Consider the following 17,940-nt stretch of genomic DNA (forward strand, 5'->3'; position numbering starts at 1 on the left):
GTGGTATTTTTTTTTCCCCTTCTTTTAGGTCTGTTAATAAACTTCTTTATATTCTTTCAAGTTTGGTGCCTGCTTTGCATTTCTCCTAATTCTTATCTCACAGAAGATAAACAGTAATGAGTATTTTGGACCAAACCACTACACCATGATAGATGGCACTTGCTCTTCCTGATAATTAGAAATTATTCATATTCAAATCTTGCTCTTCCTCCAGACCCAGGTTCTTTCTAACATTCCCTGGGCATTGCCCTCCTCTCACCCATATCCTTCCTGTATGGGCAAGATGGGGACACGTGGCAGCAAGGCCGAGCTCATCTGACCCCAGCACTCTGCTCTCACAGCAGCAGTGGCTCATCCTGGCCTCCACCGAAGAGATGGGTCTGCGCAGCCTCTCTGCAGTGAATGTCCAGAAGAGGAAGGGGGAAGGTGATGGATTTCCTGTCTGAGGCTGCTGCATGGGAGTGAGGGGCAGGAGAAGGAGCCCTCACTCCTCCCTTGCTCTCCCCAAAACAGGGACCTGCTGGTGGTGCCAGCTGGATGTTGTGGCAGCTGCTTTCACCAGTACCATGCAACGAATGTTTTATTTTAAAAATTCCCCATATGATCAGCACCTGCCAAGTGCTGAGCCCGTCCTTGACAGCACTGCTGCACATTGGGGTTCCCTGTCTGAGCCATAATGGCTTATTGACTCCCCTTTCACCAGAGCCACATCCTCTGGTACAGTGTGGGGCTGAGCGGGGTGCAGGGCTGGTGCAGAGTGTGCAGGGCTGGCACCCCTGTGCAGCCAGGACAGGAGGTGTCCACAGCTTCCAGCAGAGACGGTGCCAGGAAGGTCACAGAAGAGAGACAAACCCATCTCCGCATCTTACAAGGAGGCACAACTGCCAATAACTTGGCAAAATCTGCCTCTGGTTGGCTGTGACTGGGAATCCACTGTTCATCACTCTGCTCCAGAACTCTAATTATTTCTTTATAGTGCCAGTACAGCCCCAGCCAGGCTCCAAGCGAAGGCTGCCTGAATTAATTGATTGACAGAAGGCAAATAGACTTCACCCATTCTAAGCACCCATTCAGTCCTTTCCCAGCAGCTGTCACTGCTGTCACCACACCAACCAGGGCGCCTGTGCCTGTTCCTGGGCATTGAACAGCCCGGAAAAAAGAGATGGGAACGAGTGAGAGTCACATCAAATCATTTTTAAATATCGTTGTTTGTGCTGAGTTTGCATTTAATGTGCTGGCCATACACAACTTTCATTTACTCAATAAAACAATTAATTACATGCTTTGAGTGCAGGAACTCTGCAGCATTTTCCCCCTGCTCAGCAACATCTCCACACTTACACACTAGCACCTGTATCAGACTGACCACTACACTGACAGCTCCACACTGCGAGCATGTCCAAGGTTATCCGGTCCCAGGGGTGATGGGAGGGATTCCCACCTGCCTGAACAGCACCTAGGCCCACAGGCCAGGCCATGCACCTTTCTGACCACACAACATACACCAGCAAAGATGCTTTTGTCCCCCCTATAAAGTGTCAGTAGCAAGAAACTACCCCCTCCAGCCACTCTACAGCCAGAGCACAGGCTCCCACCTTAGCATAGGTGTTATTTAACAAAACAAGGCATCACTTCACACCTTGATGCTACTACAACTGTCCATTACACTCCACATGGCACCCTTGATAAAGCAGCATTTCCCCCTGAAATGACCCACATAGACAAACCAGGGCAGGATTACTGGTTGGTTTTACTCAGATATTTACTTATCTCTTTATTGCCAGCTTCAACTGTAGTTCAATAAATACAAAATTAACAAAAATGTCAATAAATTTTATTAGCATTTATAATAACTATTATTATTATAATTATTAAATATTCCAAACCAACTGATTCCCTGGAGATGTTTGACTATAGTTCAAACATGAGATGCACACAGAGTCCCTTATAATATTACATTTGTCTCAAGCTTATAAAAATATATATTGACTCCTCAAGTGTGTATTTACAGTACTTAACATGTGGCTAATGAATATAAAAGCATCTGGAGATGAACCAATTTGATTCCCACTTGATTTCTTGTGAGGGGAGTGTTGCAGATGCTGCTCCAACAGGACTGGGGCTCTCCCAGCCCTTGGAGGAGGCAAAAGCCTCATGACATTTCAGAGGCTGGATGGGAAGAGACCAGGGTCATTTTGAGGCATTTCCCTTGCAGATCCAAAACAGCATTGCTGATTAATTTAATTATACTGCTTCCCCAAGGAGAGAAGCTGAGAGGATGCAAGTTAATTTTAATATCGTAAGAACAATCTATAGCTCAATCTACAAAGTTTGTTATCTCATATTGGTGAGGAGATCAATTAAAAGTGTTTATTGTTGCAAAAAGCTGGGCTAGAAGGCTGCTTCCATGGGGGGCTTTCCTTTCCTTTCTTGAAAGAGAGACCAGGAAAGCTGATGACTCCCATTTCTGCTGAGTTGGAGACCATCCCAGAGCTCAGCTCCTGTGGGACCCCTCCACACAGCCACAGCTACTTCACACAGGAGCAGCAGCCCCTGGCCAGCTCCCAGCCACCACAGCCCAGGGAAACAGCCATGACCATAGATAACTGTGTTAAGGTTTATCCCTTTTCAGCTGGGCAACATCCAGAGGGACAGAGGAGCAGATTCCAGTGGCCACAAGTGGCACCCAGAGCCAGCGCCTTGTAACATTCCTTATTTTGGAGACAGGGTCTATTCTGGGGGACTCAAGGGAACATGTTGCTGCCTGCTCATGGCCAGGTCTGTTTTCCAAACTGAGGCACATTGTCATCTCATCACCAAGCCCTAGATGTCTCCAGACCTCCTTGAGAGCAGATGAACCAGCCTGGAGCCAGCTCCTCTAGTAGCAACTTCCCAGCATGGCTCCTGCATCCCAACAGACAGTATGATCAGGGAGAGGGGAGAGAAGATCCAGAATCAAGCTAGTTCAACCCCCTGCCTAGAGACCTGTAATATACTTTCTCTAGAGATAAAATGTAAACACAGAGAGTACACAAACTGCACTTGATCCTTGGGATCAGGCATTTCACTAAATGCAGGGCTCGGTTCACTGCTATTCCTCTTCAGGGTGGGAAACAGCGGGATGGCAAGTGACCAACCTGCCTGGACATGGGCCAAACTTAGAGAATTTATTTCTGCTAAAAATACTAACCAAGAGACATTGGGGAGGGAGCATAGCTTGAACTGCAGAGGGGGCAGGAAGGAGAGATCTCGTTTTCCCCAGAGAGCAACAAACTCCCCACAGCATATGCAGCACTCACCTGGGCAGAGTGGTCACCATGCCAGCCCAAGGGGGCCCTTCACTCAATCCTCATTCAGATCCTAATCCTCTTGGAGCAGACTAACAGGAGGGTCTGACTGGAGCAGAGTTCCAACCAGATTCTGAGCATCTCCCACAGCCTTCATCCCCTATGTAAATCTTTGCCTTTCAGCTTTAATAACTCACTTGAGATACTTACAGATCATAATAAAAGCCTTACAAAACTCCACACAGAGCTGCAAAGACCCACTTAATTAACTAACTTCCAGGAAAGTTGTATTATTAAGATGCTATTTATGTCTTCTCAGGGATCAGGCTGCAGCTATGGGAGCTGCTGGCATGCCAGGCAGGCAGCACCATGCTCACAAAACAAAGTGCGGGTGTGCCCTGGGTTGCATGGATGCAGCACCATTTCCTCCACACTTTACTGGAGAATATTTAGTTTTGTTCACCAACTGAGGTGTCAACACTTGGCAAAGTAATTCACGGTGCAGAAGGGATGCGACTGGAAAGAGTTTCCTTCAGCACAGATGGGGAAAGTCACCTTCCAGGAGTTGGGCATTGGGTGAGATCTGCTCTCTAAATATAAAAGCAATAAAAACTCCTTGTGGGGTTGCTGTGATCTGTCAGGTTGCATAAAAGTACCCAAGGATTCACCAGCAGAATGCTAGATACAGAAATGTTGGCTCTGGATTAAGACAGTGCAAAAAGGTCCATCCCACCCTGTGAACTCAACTACCACATGAAATGGCATCAATACAGTTTGACTCATCTTACAAAACAGTGCTGGGGAGAGCCATGTCCACCCAGACACGCTGCACCATCCCAGGAATCCTGGGCTGCCCCGGCACAGGGGACAGAAGCCCTGCTTTCTTGCCACGTGTTTGGCAGCACCCAGCTATTCCCACAGCCCATCTGAGACCACCAGGCTTCAGAGATGGGGCTGGTTGGGGCCAGCGGGCCGCTCCTCACCGGGAGTGCTGGGCCGGTGCTCTGCACCTTTGCAGGACATTGCTTCACACCTGCACGCCTCGGCCATGCATCTGGATGACCTGGGCCCGGAGGGTCTGGATCCCACTCAGGATGGTCTTCTGGTGTTCTGCCAGCGTGATCCCCAGGCTGAGGATGTCTCTGCAAAATGAGCCCCACATCAGCCAGGACAAACCAGCTCTAACCACCACATGCCCCAACACTGACTGCTTCCAGGCCAGACAGCACATGTTCCAGACATGCACAAGTAAGAAATCCCCAACCTTTTGTCCCAGCCGAAGCAATACTGACGCTGACCAGGCACTGCGGGCTAACAGGAGCCTGTAGCACACCATGCATGGGACAGCTCTGACCCCGCCGCCCTGTGCTGCAGCACAACAGCTTATCAGTAAATCACACTGGATTTGGCTCTGCTGTCTGGCAGGGGCAGGGAACATTGCTCTCACTGCACCCACAACACAAGGCTACAGCCAGAAGAACAGGTCACTTACTGGGCCGTCATCCTGGCCACCGACTCCAGGTAGCAGTAGCCTGCAGCAGTGAAGTTGTCCTTGTACCTGCCCATTTCTATTGCTTCCAGCCACTCACCCACAGAGCTAAAAGATGGGAAGGCTGAGAAGGTTCTCTCGGAGAGGGGGATGGACATGCCATGGGACCTGCCAACAGAGAGGGTGGTGAAGAGGGAGTGGGGCATGGCACAGCAGAGGGGGGATGGGCAGGTGTGGCAAGAGGGTGGTCACCTGGGGCACATGGAGCTGGGACATGTGGAGCTGGGGCACTTCGGGGGCTCCAGGCTCTGCACCAACTTGCTCAGGACATTGTGGATTTGCGAGAACTTGGGCCGCTGGCTGCGGTCCTTCTGCCAGCAGTTGAGCATCAGTTGGTGGAGGAGTGGCTGGCAGTTTGCCGGGGCAGGCAGGCGGAACCCATCCTCCACAGCCTTCATCACCTGCAGGACGTGAGGTGCTGGGGTCAGGTGCTTCGATGCAAATCGAAGGCAAACCCTGGGGCAAGCCTCCCTCCTCACATCCCACCCATGCTGCGATGCAAATCGAAGGCAAACCCTGGGGCAAACCCCTGGGGCAAGCCTCCCTCCTCACATCCCACCCAGGAGCAGTAACAGCTCCTCCACACATCACGGAGCCACCACACTCCATCAGCAATCATCCACCACGCAGCTGCAGGGGACTCACATCCTGGTGGGACATGTCCCAGTAGGGTCTCTCGCCATAGGACATGACCTCCCACATGACGATTCCGAAGCTCCACACGTCACTGGCAGGACTGAAGTGGTGATACTGGATGGCCTCAGGGGCTGACCACAGCACCAGGCTCTTCCCACCCTGGACAGGCAGAAGGGCAGGAATGATGTACTTGCCCAGCGGGATGTGGCCAATGCTGGCAATTCCCGGGCAGCCATTCACCATTCATCATGCCCTGCCTGGCATCACAGGGTGGACACTGAGCAAACCCATGTGCCATGAGCACATTTATGTCACTGCAACTGTATGCTACATGGAAGTGTGAGTCCTGAAATATTAATGGGAGAGGAGAATGTCCCCAGGAAGAGCTGATGGCATTTTGTACATTCATATTTAATGAAAACACCTCACAATTGTACAAACACAAGTCCCTCTGCAGCAGGGTTGTGGCCGGAGCAGGCATGGTGCCAGGCCACTGCTGTGCAGTTCCCTGGCCAAACATATTGGATTTCTACCTGAGAAAGAAGTTCAAGTATGCAGAGTCCCTGTTCATACTTGAAGAAGGAAATGGGAGCCTAGGAAAAGTGTTGACAACAGAATGTGGAAATGCAGCTCACCATGGTGGAGAAGATGGTTTCCATCTTGTCTTCCTTTGGACGTCTGAACCCAGTGATCTTGCATGCCAGGCTGGTGCTCACAAGGACCTTGTGGGCAGCAAGGCTTTTATGTACGTAGCCCATCTCTGCCAGGTACGCCATGCCAGAGGCTATGCCCTGCAGCATGCAGATGAGCTGGGTGACTGTGAACTGCCCCTCGTGTTTCTGTCAAAGCGGAGGAGAAAAAGCCAAAGGTCAGCAATGGGAACATGGCCAAGAGAGCCCAAGCTGGGCAGACACCCCAGTACTCACTCTGAGAAAGGAGTCCAGCAGGCCGTTCCCCATGTACTCCATCACTATCATCATGGTGCTCCCTGCAAAGACAGACCAGCAACACCGCATGAGGGCTGCCATCACTCAGGCAGTTCAGACACCACAGGGGTTAGAAATCCAGGTGCCAAGCCCTGCACTGCCTGGCTTTTGGGGGAGATAAGGACATTATCTCAGCCAGGTTATAATGAGCACTGGGTCCAAGGCTTCCCTGTCATTCCCAGCTAGGAATGGATTCCAGTATCAGAAGTTCCTTTCATCAGGACTCTGAAGCACATTACAAAGAACAGCACAGCCCAGTGAAAGCAAAAGCAACCAGCTCAGCCAGAATACTTCCTTTCCTAATAAAAAGCCTAGTTAGAATCAGCTCACGTGCTCTGGTTTCTTTGGATTTATGTGAATATCCATTTAACTATCACATCTATAGCCTGGTTCCACATACACGCTCATGGGAGAGAGCTGGAGCAGTCAGTCTCATCTGTTTTACCTGTAGAATCTCACTTCAATTTACTTTTATTAAGAGCATACATGTTTGGCTGCTAAGCCGGTCCCACTACCTGCATTTATTAATCTAGCTGGAAGCTTTTTATTAATCACCAGAATGCAAACCCAGCTGATACACGTGGGAATAGCTGGTCTCCAGGTAGCCAACTGCACCGCTAGCACCAGGTCACCTCTCCAATGCAGCAGTTTAAGCCCATTCCTGCACAGGAGCCTCCCGGGACCCGCGTACCTCTGGTGATGACCCCCTCCAGGCGGATGACATTGGAGTGGTCAAACTGGCCCATGGTGCAGGCCTCAGCCAGAAAGGAGCGCTGCTGCTTCTCCGAGCAGCCTGCCCGCAGCGTCTGGATGGCCACCGGCAGCTCGCGCTTGCTGGGCAGCTTCAGGCACCCCCGGCAGATCTCCCCAAATTCTCCTGAGCAGCAGAGAAACGGGTTAAACAGATCCATGGCAGGACAGCTGCCACTCACACCACGCCATCCTGAGCACCTGCCCTGGATCGTGCCATTCCTCTGCATGGCCACTGACCCTCGGCCATCTCCAGAGCCTCTCAGCTGTTCTCTCCACCCTCTGCTTCAGTGCATAATCATGTTTTATCCCATGAGAGGAGGAGGAACCCCCCGCCACCGAGCTCATGCTCTGGGCCTGCCTAGTTCTGCCTCCTGGCTTGGCAGTGCAGGGTCTACTTCCCACAGAGCTGGACACAGCAGGGCTGGAGGGTTCCTGCAGGAAGAACATCCCACTGCACAGCCATGCACTCCACAACAGGAGCTACGGAATTCCCAACATAAAAAAACTATTGGCTTTACAGCATGAAGTGTGTAGCTATGAACAGCTTTATTGATTTGAAAATCAGGTTCTTGTTATGTCAGCAGTGAGACAAACACAATCCCAAATTCCTTAGATTTAAATGTCTTCCTTACTAGTTTCTTTCTTGATTTTTCAAACACCAGTTTGCTCATGAAAGGTACACAGGACTCTTCTGAGCTGCTCCACGCTGCAGTTCAGAGGCAACCTTGTCCCCTCCTCTGTGTCCTCTCCCCTTCAACACTGTCCTTCAGCTGCAGGCAAAGCCCTTCCCTCCTCCCTTCCTCCACCTCTGCTGCTGCTACAGCTGAATTTATCTTTAGGAAAAGAAATGACAAAGAATGATCATGTTTCTCACGTTCTGGCACACAGTAGCCATTAAGGCTCTAGGGTCCAGTCAGGGGATTTTAATTTGCTTTTAAGTTTTAGGCAGTGAAGTTGATGAAAATCGATAAATCATTAGGTTCACATATTTATAAATAGTTTTCATGCTGCTGTCAAACTGCCCAGATGCAGGTAATTGCAGATGCTTTCTGGTCCGTGTGGCATTTGCTTGGCTGTGTTCAGTGCCTCAGGAAAATACCAGGAATGTGGAACAAAGCTTCTGGACAAAATCCTCACCAGCCCCACTCCCATCCTCCACTGCAGGCAGGTACCCCCAAGACTGGAGCAATGTCATGGCACTGCCATTTGCTGGGAGCAAAAGGGGACCAGCACAGCCCATGGCACAGTCACCACCCTGTGGAACTTGCCTGTCCTGATAATCCTCTCTATTTTGATGCTGGCATTATCCAGCTCCTTGGCAAAGAGGTGCACAGCCTGCATGGGGTCTTCACAGGTGTCGGGGTCGATGTATGTCCTCCTGGTTGGTATTTTAACTGCAGGAAAGGCAAAAAGGGCAGATGAGAGGGGCTCATCAGAGCTTCCACCCACCCATCCTGGGAAACACTATCCCAGCTTATCCGTCTCCTGGTCTGTGGGCATGACCAATGTGCCACCTTTCAATAAGCAAAGCAAAAGACTCAGTTCTAAGGTTTCTAAGAATTTTTTTTAGGATTAAGTGAATCCAACTGCTCTGCTCCACTACCACAACCCCTGGGTAAAGGAGAGCAGCCCCTTCGCTCCTTCACCCTCCAAAGCCAGGTGAAATGGTCAAGGCAGGGCCTTCTACTTCCGAGGTGCTTTGGGGAACAGAAGAGCATGTGTGCACTCCATGGGCATATGCCAGGAATCAAATAAACTCATCAATCCCGACATCTGGATTCCCTCTGACAACTGTTGTCTGTAAAATTATTGCTGCTCAATAATCCAGAGTAGCCCCAGAAAACAAAGCTCTTTGCTCATGTTCATGAGAAACTGACGGAATAATTTATACACCCCATGGAAAGCTGCAAGCATCCCCATTTCCTTTGGCACGCAGTGACCCACACACAGGAAGGACAGACATTGGCACATGAAGCTGTCAAGACCATGGTCCTTGGAGAGCCTTGCTGTGCTGGCCCCTGCTCTGGGATAACACAGGATGACAACACTTCAAAAGTGAGAACTCAGGGCTGCTTTGGTGGGTTATTAACAATGATAAATACAGGGATCCCCACAGTCACACCAGTCACGATGGCTGGGCCACTTACAGTGGAAGTACAGTTCCTCATCCCCATCCTGGCTGGCTTTGCTGTACCCACACTGCCTGCAAAGAGAATGAAGATGCACACCAGCACCTGGGCAGCAGCCCCTTACCCCAGCTCAAACCCTCCTGGACCGTGCCTGGCCCTGCTCACCTCCTCCAGACCATCACACCAATCACCATGGACACCAGCACTGTCAGCCCCGCAATGGCCACCACTGCGATGATGAGGACAGGCTTCTGCTCACTGGAGGCCACTGTCACTGCCGGGAGGGAAGCAGAGCCAGTCATCAGCGTGCTCTGGGGCAGGTTCAAAGAGAGGAGCTGCCTTGGTCACTGCTCCCATGGCCAGCCTGTGCCCTCCAGAAGGCCTGTGGGAGTAGCCACCCAGCTGCTTTTCACCATCCTCACAACAATTCACGTTCTGGTTCAGCTTTAAGAGCCCAAGCTGGTGGTATCAGCCCAACATGCTGGGCAGTGCTGCAGGCACAGACGGAGCAACCCAGCACTGCTGCACCAGCTCCTGGTTTTGTTAATCAGAGCTGAGGAAGATTCCTGTTTATCAGAGGAACATATCAAAATTTATGGCTTACAAATAGTTTTCTTTCATCACATTAATCCCTTTTCCTCCTGCTTTTGCAAACAGGGGTATTGGATAGCTACATTCTCTATAAAATCTTTATTGGCTTCAATTCATTCTGAAATGTCTTCTGTGTGGCAAATGAAGGCAATTTAAAGCCCTGTTAAACACAATCTGTGGGAGCTGTTCTGAGCCAGACAGCTCAGCCTCACACTTCCAGCCAGCATGGGGGATTGTGCTGAAGCCCAACATCCCTCGAGCCCTCTTCTAGTGAAATAAGAAGCTTTTGGACCACAGTTACGAATGGGAATTTAAAAGAAGTCTCAGCAGATAACACTGATGCTGGCTGCCCTGAGCCAGCCAAGCAGTAGACAAGCCAAGTGCCTCCAGAGCCAGGACAGCAGCGGGAGGCAGGGAGCAGTCAAGAGCTAAGCATGTTTTTGGGCAATCTCAGCCAAACAGCAGAGACTGTCCCAGCCTCCTCATGAGAAAGAAGCCAGAGAGTAGCTGCCCTCATTGACTCTTCACTGGGAAGAGCCAGGACAGGCTCCCCCAGGACAGGAAGGGCAGCAGGACCAACCTCATCAAAATCTAGTGGGAAAATGCAAGGGAAAGTAAGCTCCTGGACAGTAGTGGCCCTTAGACCTGGAGAAGCAGAACCAGAGGAACAGATGCTGCTTCACGAAACCAGGAGCAGCTGGGGCACAAGCTGCAAGCACAGTGTCCCCAGGGCCCAGCTCAGAGCCCTGACAGGGACATGAGCCCTGCTGCACTTACACTCTGCCAGTGTCTCCACTTCAATGCCAGGGTTGTAGTTCCCGTAGTCTGGAGACGAAGATGTTCGTATTTGGAAAATATAGAGGGTACCAGGCTTCAGGTTATTGACCGTCACGGCCGTTGATGTGGTTTTCACAGTTGAGTAACTCTGATCTCTCTGATCCTGTGAAATAATGAGATACCTGAGATGGAGCTGGACTGACAGCTGTGCCATGGAGGCGGCACGGCACAGCCGTATCCTCAGCTTTGGGCCCCATCAGGACAGCTTGTCCAAAGAGCCAGCCTCTAAAAGAAACAATACATTCACTGGATGTCTCATGAACAGAAATTACATGGGAAGGTCACAGGAAATGGCAGATGGAGCTGGATCATGCTATGAAGACATGAAGGCAGAAGATGGGGTGATGGGGAGCAGCTGTGCCACCCCGCACAGCAACTTCTGCCTGTGCCAGGCTCAGCTGTGGCATCAGCCAGCCCTTTCCTGCTCCCCTGCTGCAGCCACTCAAGTACTGGAGCAAATCTGTGTGGATTGGCAAATGACAGTGAAGCCCCAAGGAGCATCCCAGCCCCACAGTCCGGGACAGGCAGTGTCCCGGCCCCACAGTCCGGCACGGGCAGTGTCCCAGCCCCACAGTCTGGCACGGGCAGTGTCCTGGCCCCACAGTCCGGCACGGGCAGTGTCCCGGCCCCGCAGTCCGGCACAGGCAGTGTCCCGGCCCCACAGTCTGGCATGGGCAGTGTCCTGGCCCCACAGTCCGGCACGGGCAGTGTCCCGGCCCCGCAGTCCGGCACAGGCAGTGTCCCGGCCCCACAGTCTGGCATGGGCAGTGTCCTGGCCCCACAGTCCGGCACGGGCAGTGTCCCGGCCCCGCAGTCCGGCACAGGCAGTGTCCCGGCCCCACAGTCTGGCATGGGCAGTGTCCTGGCCCCACAGTCCGGCACGGGCAGTGTCCCGGCCCCGCAGTCCGGCACAGGCAGTGTCCCGGCCCCACAGTCTGGCATGGGCAGTGTCCTGGCCCCACAGTCCGGCACGGGCAGTGTCCCGGCCCCGCAGTCCGGCACAGGCAGTGTCCCGGCCCCACAGTCTGGCATGGGCAGTGTCCTGGCCCCACAGTCCGGCACGGGCAGTGTCCCGGCCCCGCAGTCCGGCACAGGCAGTGTCCCGGCCCCACAGTCTGGCATGGGCAGTGTCCTGGCCCCACAGTCCGGCACGGGCAGTGTCCCGGCCCCGCAGTCCGGCACAGGCAGTGTCCCGGCCCCACAGTCTGGCATGGGCAGTGTCCTGGCCCCACAGTCCGGCACGGGCAGTGTCCCGGCCCCGCAGTCCGGCACAGGCAGTGTCCCGGCCCCACAGTCTGGCATGGGCAGTGTCCTGGCCCCACAGTCCGGCACGGGCAGTGTCCCGGCCCCGCAGTCCGGCACAGGCAGTGTCCCGGCCCCACAGTCTGGCATGGGCAGTGTCCTGGCCCCACAGTCCGGCACGGGCAGTGTCCCGGCCCCGCAGTCCGGCACAGGCAGTGTCCCGGCCCCACAGTCTGGCATGGGCAGTGTCCTGGCCCCACAGTCCGGCACGGGCAGTGTCCCGGCCCCGCAGTCCGGCACAGGCAGTGTCCCGGCCCCACAGTCTGGCATGGGCAGTGTCCTGGCCCCACAGTATGGCACAGGCATGGGCAGCAGCCACTCACTGCACTGCTCACATCACTACCGAATGTGTTTCCATTCTATACATTTTCCTCATTGAATCTTCACTGTAAAAACAAAAGCTTTAAAAGCAAAGATGAAGAACTAAGTTGATATTCATGTCAGCATCAAAAGCCTCATTTCAGTGAATAACTGTGAAACTGAATTTAAATTCTCTATCCAAGGAGGAAGGTTCCTCATTTCATACCCCAAGTATCATGTTGCTGCAGCCCATTTGCACAGGAATTACTCCAGCATTTGCCCTCCTCCACAGATCCCTCCTCTCAAATCTATCAGATGCTGAAAATCACATTAATATGAATCAGCTTCTCGGTAGCTTGTTTCTAAATACAGAATGCTGACATGTCACCTGCACAGTGTGCCTGACATGCCGTCAGCTCCATAACGAGCCTGAGCACACGCAGATAAGGTAATTTGCAGAACTGTGTCATAAACTGCATTTATTTTGATTTAGAGCCTTGTCCCTGATCTGCCCACTGGTAATTCTCCTAAAATTCCCAACCTACTGCACCTGTCATACAGCAGCAATTTTTAAAATCAAGAAACTGTCATAAAAACATTTGCTGGGTCTCCTCCCATGTAGAAGGGCCACTCATAGCTCCCCATAGTCACAGGTTTGTGGCTCTCAGTCCTAAGCCAATGCAGACCACAAGGTCCAACACTCTCCTAGAGAGCAGGCTGGGAATACAAAGACCATCTCCTCAAGGATGTAGGAATCCACTGTGGTATCTCAGTCCCTGTCTAGCGGGAGTCACACAGTGGATGGGTGACTGGGATCAGACACACACAGCACCTGGCACTGTGCTCCTGAGCACAGACCTGGCCGGCAAGGGAAGGACACGGAGTCAAGCCAGGGCACAAGCAGAGCCCATGCCAGTGCCCAGAGCCTACCTTCTCAAAGTACTTGACCTCGTACTCGGTGCCATTGGGAGTCAGGAGGCCTGGCTCCTGCCACGACAAGGAGACGCTCCTCTGCTCCACTTTATCCATGCGGATGTCAGTGACAGGAGTTGGCACTGAAAATGCAGAGAGGAAATGGGCAGTGACTGAGGTGCTGCTTCAGTAAAACCTTTAACTTAAACAGCTGCAGAGTGTGTGGCTTCTGCAGATGCCAGTCCCCTCTCTCTGAATCAGGGCTGGAATAACTCCAAGCTGGTGACCGTCCAATGGGAGAAGATAGTGGTAGAACACAACAGCTCTGTAATCCATGGGCAGCCTGGAACACTCCAATGGAAAACTGGCAAAAATCCTAATGGCACCCTCTGCCCTTAGTGCTGCTGAGGGGTCTGAGAATGGACTTATGTCCTGGGCTCTGAACCCCTGTTGAGGATGTCTGGGAAAGGCAAAACACAATCTTTGATCAGGAGGGCTGGTGGGACATACCAGAACCTCCTGAACCACCTCACACTGGATCTACCCCATGCCACTGGACTGCTGGGAGTAACCGCCCTGCTCTGAGAGCAGTTTGTGCTTCATGAGCTGGCTGTGTATTTCTGGTCAGCACAAACTCTCTCCCTGACATGAGTGCATCCATTTAGTTCATCCACTGCAAGATGCACTTGCCAATATTCCCATTTTAACCAGGTTTGTCTCCAAACCAGTCTCCAGTCTGTGCAGGCAGCAGCTCACAGCCCTCAGGCACAGCAAAAGCTGCATGGGGACATTGACTGTTTCCGGCTTGTCCCACTTCCCATCAAATCAGGACATTCGCTGGACCCATCTCTGTCCCACCAAGACTCCTGTGGAGAGGAATAAGTCCCTAGAAAGTAAACTTAAGTATCTGTGAAATTTTGTATTTATTACTTAGCTCATTAATCTCTGCTGAAATAAAAAGCCCTCATGATGTTTTATTCATGGTGATTTGCTCCTTGATTCCCAGTCCCTTCGGCTTCTGAAGAGAGCATGAGAGGAGCCAAAGGGGCTCCTGTGCAGCTAGCTCCCAGTGCCCACACACGGTTCCCTCTGCTGTGACCCACCCCATGGTGTGGGACACAGTCAAACGTTATCCCCCAGTGAATTCACTGGCCCCAGAGACGGCCTTTAAGGGGACATCAAAGTTTCACCCTATAAGGAACAGGAGTAAGCTCAATCCTGGCATGAAGCATGGCAGGAAGGTCAGTAGCACTCTGTCTGTGTGGTGGGAAAGGGCCAGTGCTGGCAGTACCTGCCTGAGGTGAAGGTTCCCCCAATACTTGCCTTGGGTCCTGCTCCTGTAAGATAAGCTAAGTGCTCCTTACTGTGTTATATGATTCCCATCAATAAAATATCACACAGCTGCCCTCCTGTATCTCTGAATCCAGGAAATGGACTGTAGAGACCTGAACGCATGGTCCTGACTGTTAACAAAGTCATCAAGAAAAATCCTTCTCGCTCAGGGATGTGCTTTAGAGCAGAGCCCATGGTACATGACAGAAAAGCAGGTGCCAGCCTCACATGTTGAAAAAGCATTAAAGAAAATCACACAAGTTATAAATCATTTCACACTGTGAAAAAAATGTGTTTCCCATCAATATTTTAAGCTCTCCTAACATTGCCTCTATTCGAAAATGCAAACATTAAATTATTCACCACTCTGCCTGATTTTATAAACTCCATTCCCCTGTACGTGTGTTTTCTCCTCTTGATTAACCAGCGTAGCAGCAGAACAGGCATAAAACTAGATGTGGCACTGTGTCCCTCCCCAGAATGATTTGCTGCATCCAACACCTGCACTCGGCAAGGGACACCAAATGCCCCTGCACCCTGCCCCACTTGTGCCAGATAGAGCCACCTCTCCCTCCCTCACCAGTTACTAACATCCCAACACAGAACATGCCCTGGGCACCATCCCAGGCAGCTCCTGCCTAAGAGATCTCCATTCCAAAGCAGAGAAGCCGCCTCACCAGTCAGGAGGCAGTCGTTTCAGGGCAAAGACCCCAGGAGCTCAGACACTTGCCCCAGAGCCAGCTCATCCTGCGGCCCCACTGTCCCATGGTCACTGCATCAGCCCTGGGCACACACAGGCAAATCTACTTTGGAAGACCAAATCCAGCTCAAACCCCTTCTCTGGCATCAGGAAGGAGGATGCCTTCTGGCACTGGTTGCATTATTAATCAGCAGCAGATTTAAAAGCTCTTTAAGGCAGGAGCCTTGTATTCCTGCCGGGAATACAAATGACATGGGCCTGGAGTGCACATTTACATGGCTAATGCAGCTCCGCTCCTGCAGGTGAACAGCTTCCCTCACTCCTCAAACACTTTCATTTAGTCCCATGCTGGGGACAGATTAGAAAAAACACAGTATTAATTTTGCCACCTGCAGACTAAATTGCATCTCTTCTTTTCCCTGCAAATACAAGGAACGATGGACAATTCCTTCCAGTGACTGCTGGAGGGGAAGGACAGCATGGAGCTGCACTCGGAGCTGGATTAGAAGAGCTAGATCTGACAGCTAAATAGGGTCTTGTTTCTTGTTTAATTTTTCCTCTGAACCTGCATAGCAGCAGACAGAGCTCCCCTGCTGCTGCAAACAACTTCCGAGACCACAGCATGACAGCCACAATGGAAGTCACCACTGCTTGGGCATCCCTGGAGTCTTCTTCCTCCTGACCTCTGGCCATATCCAGCACTTCTGTGGTGGGCTCTAGTGACAAGGGGCTGCAGAGTCAGGACTCCAAGAGACAATGTGCTCTGAGGAGCACCTCCCCACACACTGTCCCTGCCAGCTGTGGCTCCACGTCCTGCCCACACAGGGTCCCCTCCTTGCAGTGGGGTCTTACAAATTCAGCTGTGCAGCCACCCCTCCAGGAAACTACATTCTCCCCACCTTCTCCCCTTCTTTGCTGATAAGCATGGGTTAACCATCACTGTCGCTTCTTGCTGACGGTGCAAAGGCAAGAGGAACCAGGGCACCGGGTGCCTGCGGACAGGGCAGCCCTGGCCTGGCACTGCAGGGGAGGGAACACTTTCAGCAATAAAAAACTGCCAGGGTTCCAAGAAACTTCTGAGCCTCAGCTGCTTGGGTAATTCCGAGCCACCATCTGCATCCAGAGACTTGACAGCTCAACAAGAGACATTGATTTTGAACAGATTACAGGATTAATTATCCACATTCTTTATGTGCATTTCTGTTCCCTCAGGAGTACACAGTATCGAGTAAAGGGCTGAGATTTCCCCCTTCCCCAGGGGAAAAGCTGCTCTTAGCAGCCAAGGCATGAACTAGCATCACCGACTCGCTGCTTCACTCCCAAAGAGAATGGGGCACTCCCACACCTGCCCTCTTGTGCCCAGCTCAGACCTGGGGGCCCAGGCAAGGTGAGAGCTCCAGAGCACTGGCCCCTCTGTCTGCACCAGACTGGAAGAATGGCTTTTTATTAGACCTCTCTAAGCTCAAACCACCCCAGCCTGTCCTCTGTCCCCCTGGCCTGAGCTCAGGAGGCAGAAGATCTTCCCAGAGCTAAATCCATCCTTGAACAGCAAAGATCCTAATGAGGAATGACACCTCCGCTGAGGAGCCGTCTGCAGCACAGCATCCCCCAATGGAGCCACAGGGATTATGGTATGAGGGAAGAGAAAGCAACAACATGCACAAAAACATTTGATCAAGTGGTGGGAAAATTATTTATAACAAGATCAAAGTTTAATCTCTTCAGATGAAATTGTTGGCCAATTCCTGCCAAGAGGTACATGAGGATCATCTGTCTCCATTACCTGTGGCTTGGAAAAGGGTTTTCATGCAAATTAATAACGTAACCGCAGAGGAACAGACAAGGACACAACAAGCCAGAGCCGACTGTCCTTCAGCATAGTCAACTGAGGAGGGACAGACCCCTCTGGTCAGGGACCTGTCCACAGGCATGGGCACTTGCTTCCCCTTGCCTGAGGGAACAGAAATGCCAAACTGGAAATGGAAGGGGACAATTACAGTAAAAAATAATGTCACAGACTAGCGAAGAATAGAGAAAGGAAATCAAATTTTTTGTTTCTGAAGGATAGCCAACATTTGAATTATCTGTTTTAAGAAGGGTTTTTTATGAATGGGCTGAAAATGTTGCTTCATCAAAGGTATTTTTTTGTGATTTGTAAATTCAAACTGCAGCCAGATTACAGAGCAGACTTGTCCCTTCACAGCCCAGGCTGTCACCACGCTTACTCCTTGCCTCCCAGTGGCACCAACTGGAACCCTCTGAGAGTGCCATGGGCCAGTCTTCATCTGCCCCTCTGTCACATCTAAGCATCATGTCTGCGCCACCAGGACAAACCGAGCAGAAACGGGGCACTGCCATGGCACAGGCATGTGGAGCCCCAGGACAGTGACCACACCACCCCCAGACTCCATGTCCTCCCAGCAGCAAAGCCACCAACCTGGCTCCAGAGCAGACCCCGACACCCCAGAGCTGACGTGCCAGAGCAAGACAGCAAAAGCAACTGCCCCCTTGGTGCAATGGGGGCAAAGCACCAAGCCCTGTCCACGTGTGCCACACCGCAGCCGTACCTGCACGGCTGGTGGAGACGTTGGCCTCCGCCTACTGCCGGGCTGGCAGTCGGGTCCTT

At 51.9% G+C, this 17,940-nt stretch overlaps 2 protein-coding genes across 2 annotated transcripts in view; one reads left to right on the top strand and one right to left on the bottom strand.

Moving 5' to 3' along the window:
- Positions 1–1,744: 1,744 nt before the first annotated feature.
- Positions 1,745–17,940, bottom strand: part of EPHA10 (EPH receptor A10) — a 34,675-nt gene continuing 18,479 nt past the window's right edge. Inside the window, exons 7-19 of the mRNA XM_017736124.1 lie at positions 16,620–16,684; positions 13,301–13,425; positions 10,709–10,871; positions 9,506–9,614; positions 9,359–9,414; positions 8,480–8,605; positions 7,150–7,335; positions 6,399–6,460; positions 6,108–6,311; positions 5,482–5,631; positions 5,029–5,237; positions 4,780–4,944; positions 1,745–4,429 (exon numbers count right to left, since the gene is read on the bottom strand). Coding sequence (XP_017591613.1) covers positions 4,315–4,429; positions 4,780–4,944; positions 5,029–5,237; positions 5,482–5,631; positions 6,108–6,311; positions 6,399–6,460; positions 7,150–7,335; positions 8,480–8,605; positions 9,359–9,414; positions 9,506–9,614; positions 10,709–10,871; positions 13,301–13,425; positions 16,620–16,684 — 1,735 coding nt within the window. The 3' untranslated portion in view covers positions 1,745–4,314. The remainder of the gene's footprint in view (positions 4,430–4,779; positions 4,945–5,028; positions 5,238–5,481; positions 5,632–6,107; positions 6,312–6,398; positions 6,461–7,149; positions 7,336–8,479; positions 8,606–9,358; positions 9,415–9,505; positions 9,615–10,708; positions 10,872–13,300; positions 13,426–16,619; positions 16,685–17,940) is intronic.
- On the top strand, positions 11,418–13,278 carry LOC108447138 (skin secretory protein xP2-like). The gene has a single exon (XM_017736245.1). The coding sequence runs from the start codon at positions 11,439–11,441 to the stop codon at positions 12,447–12,449; it is 1,011 nt and encodes a 336-aa protein (XP_017591734.1). The 5' UTR covers positions 11,418–11,438; the 3' UTR covers positions 12,450–13,278.

Source organism: Corvus brachyrhynchos, unplaced genomic scaffold (genome assembly GCF_000691975.1).
Source record: "Corvus brachyrhynchos isolate BGI_N302 unplaced genomic scaffold, ASM69197v1 scaffold65, whole genome shotgun sequence".
NCBI classification, from domain to species: Eukaryota; Metazoa; Chordata; class Aves; order Passeriformes; family Corvidae; genus Corvus; species Corvus brachyrhynchos.

Bases quoted from the DNA above. Each gene is read 5' to 3' on its own strand.
- LOC108447138 (XM_017736245.1), top strand. From the start codon at position 11,439: ATGGGCAGTGTCCTGGCCCCACAGTCCGGCACGGGCAGTGTCCCGGCC.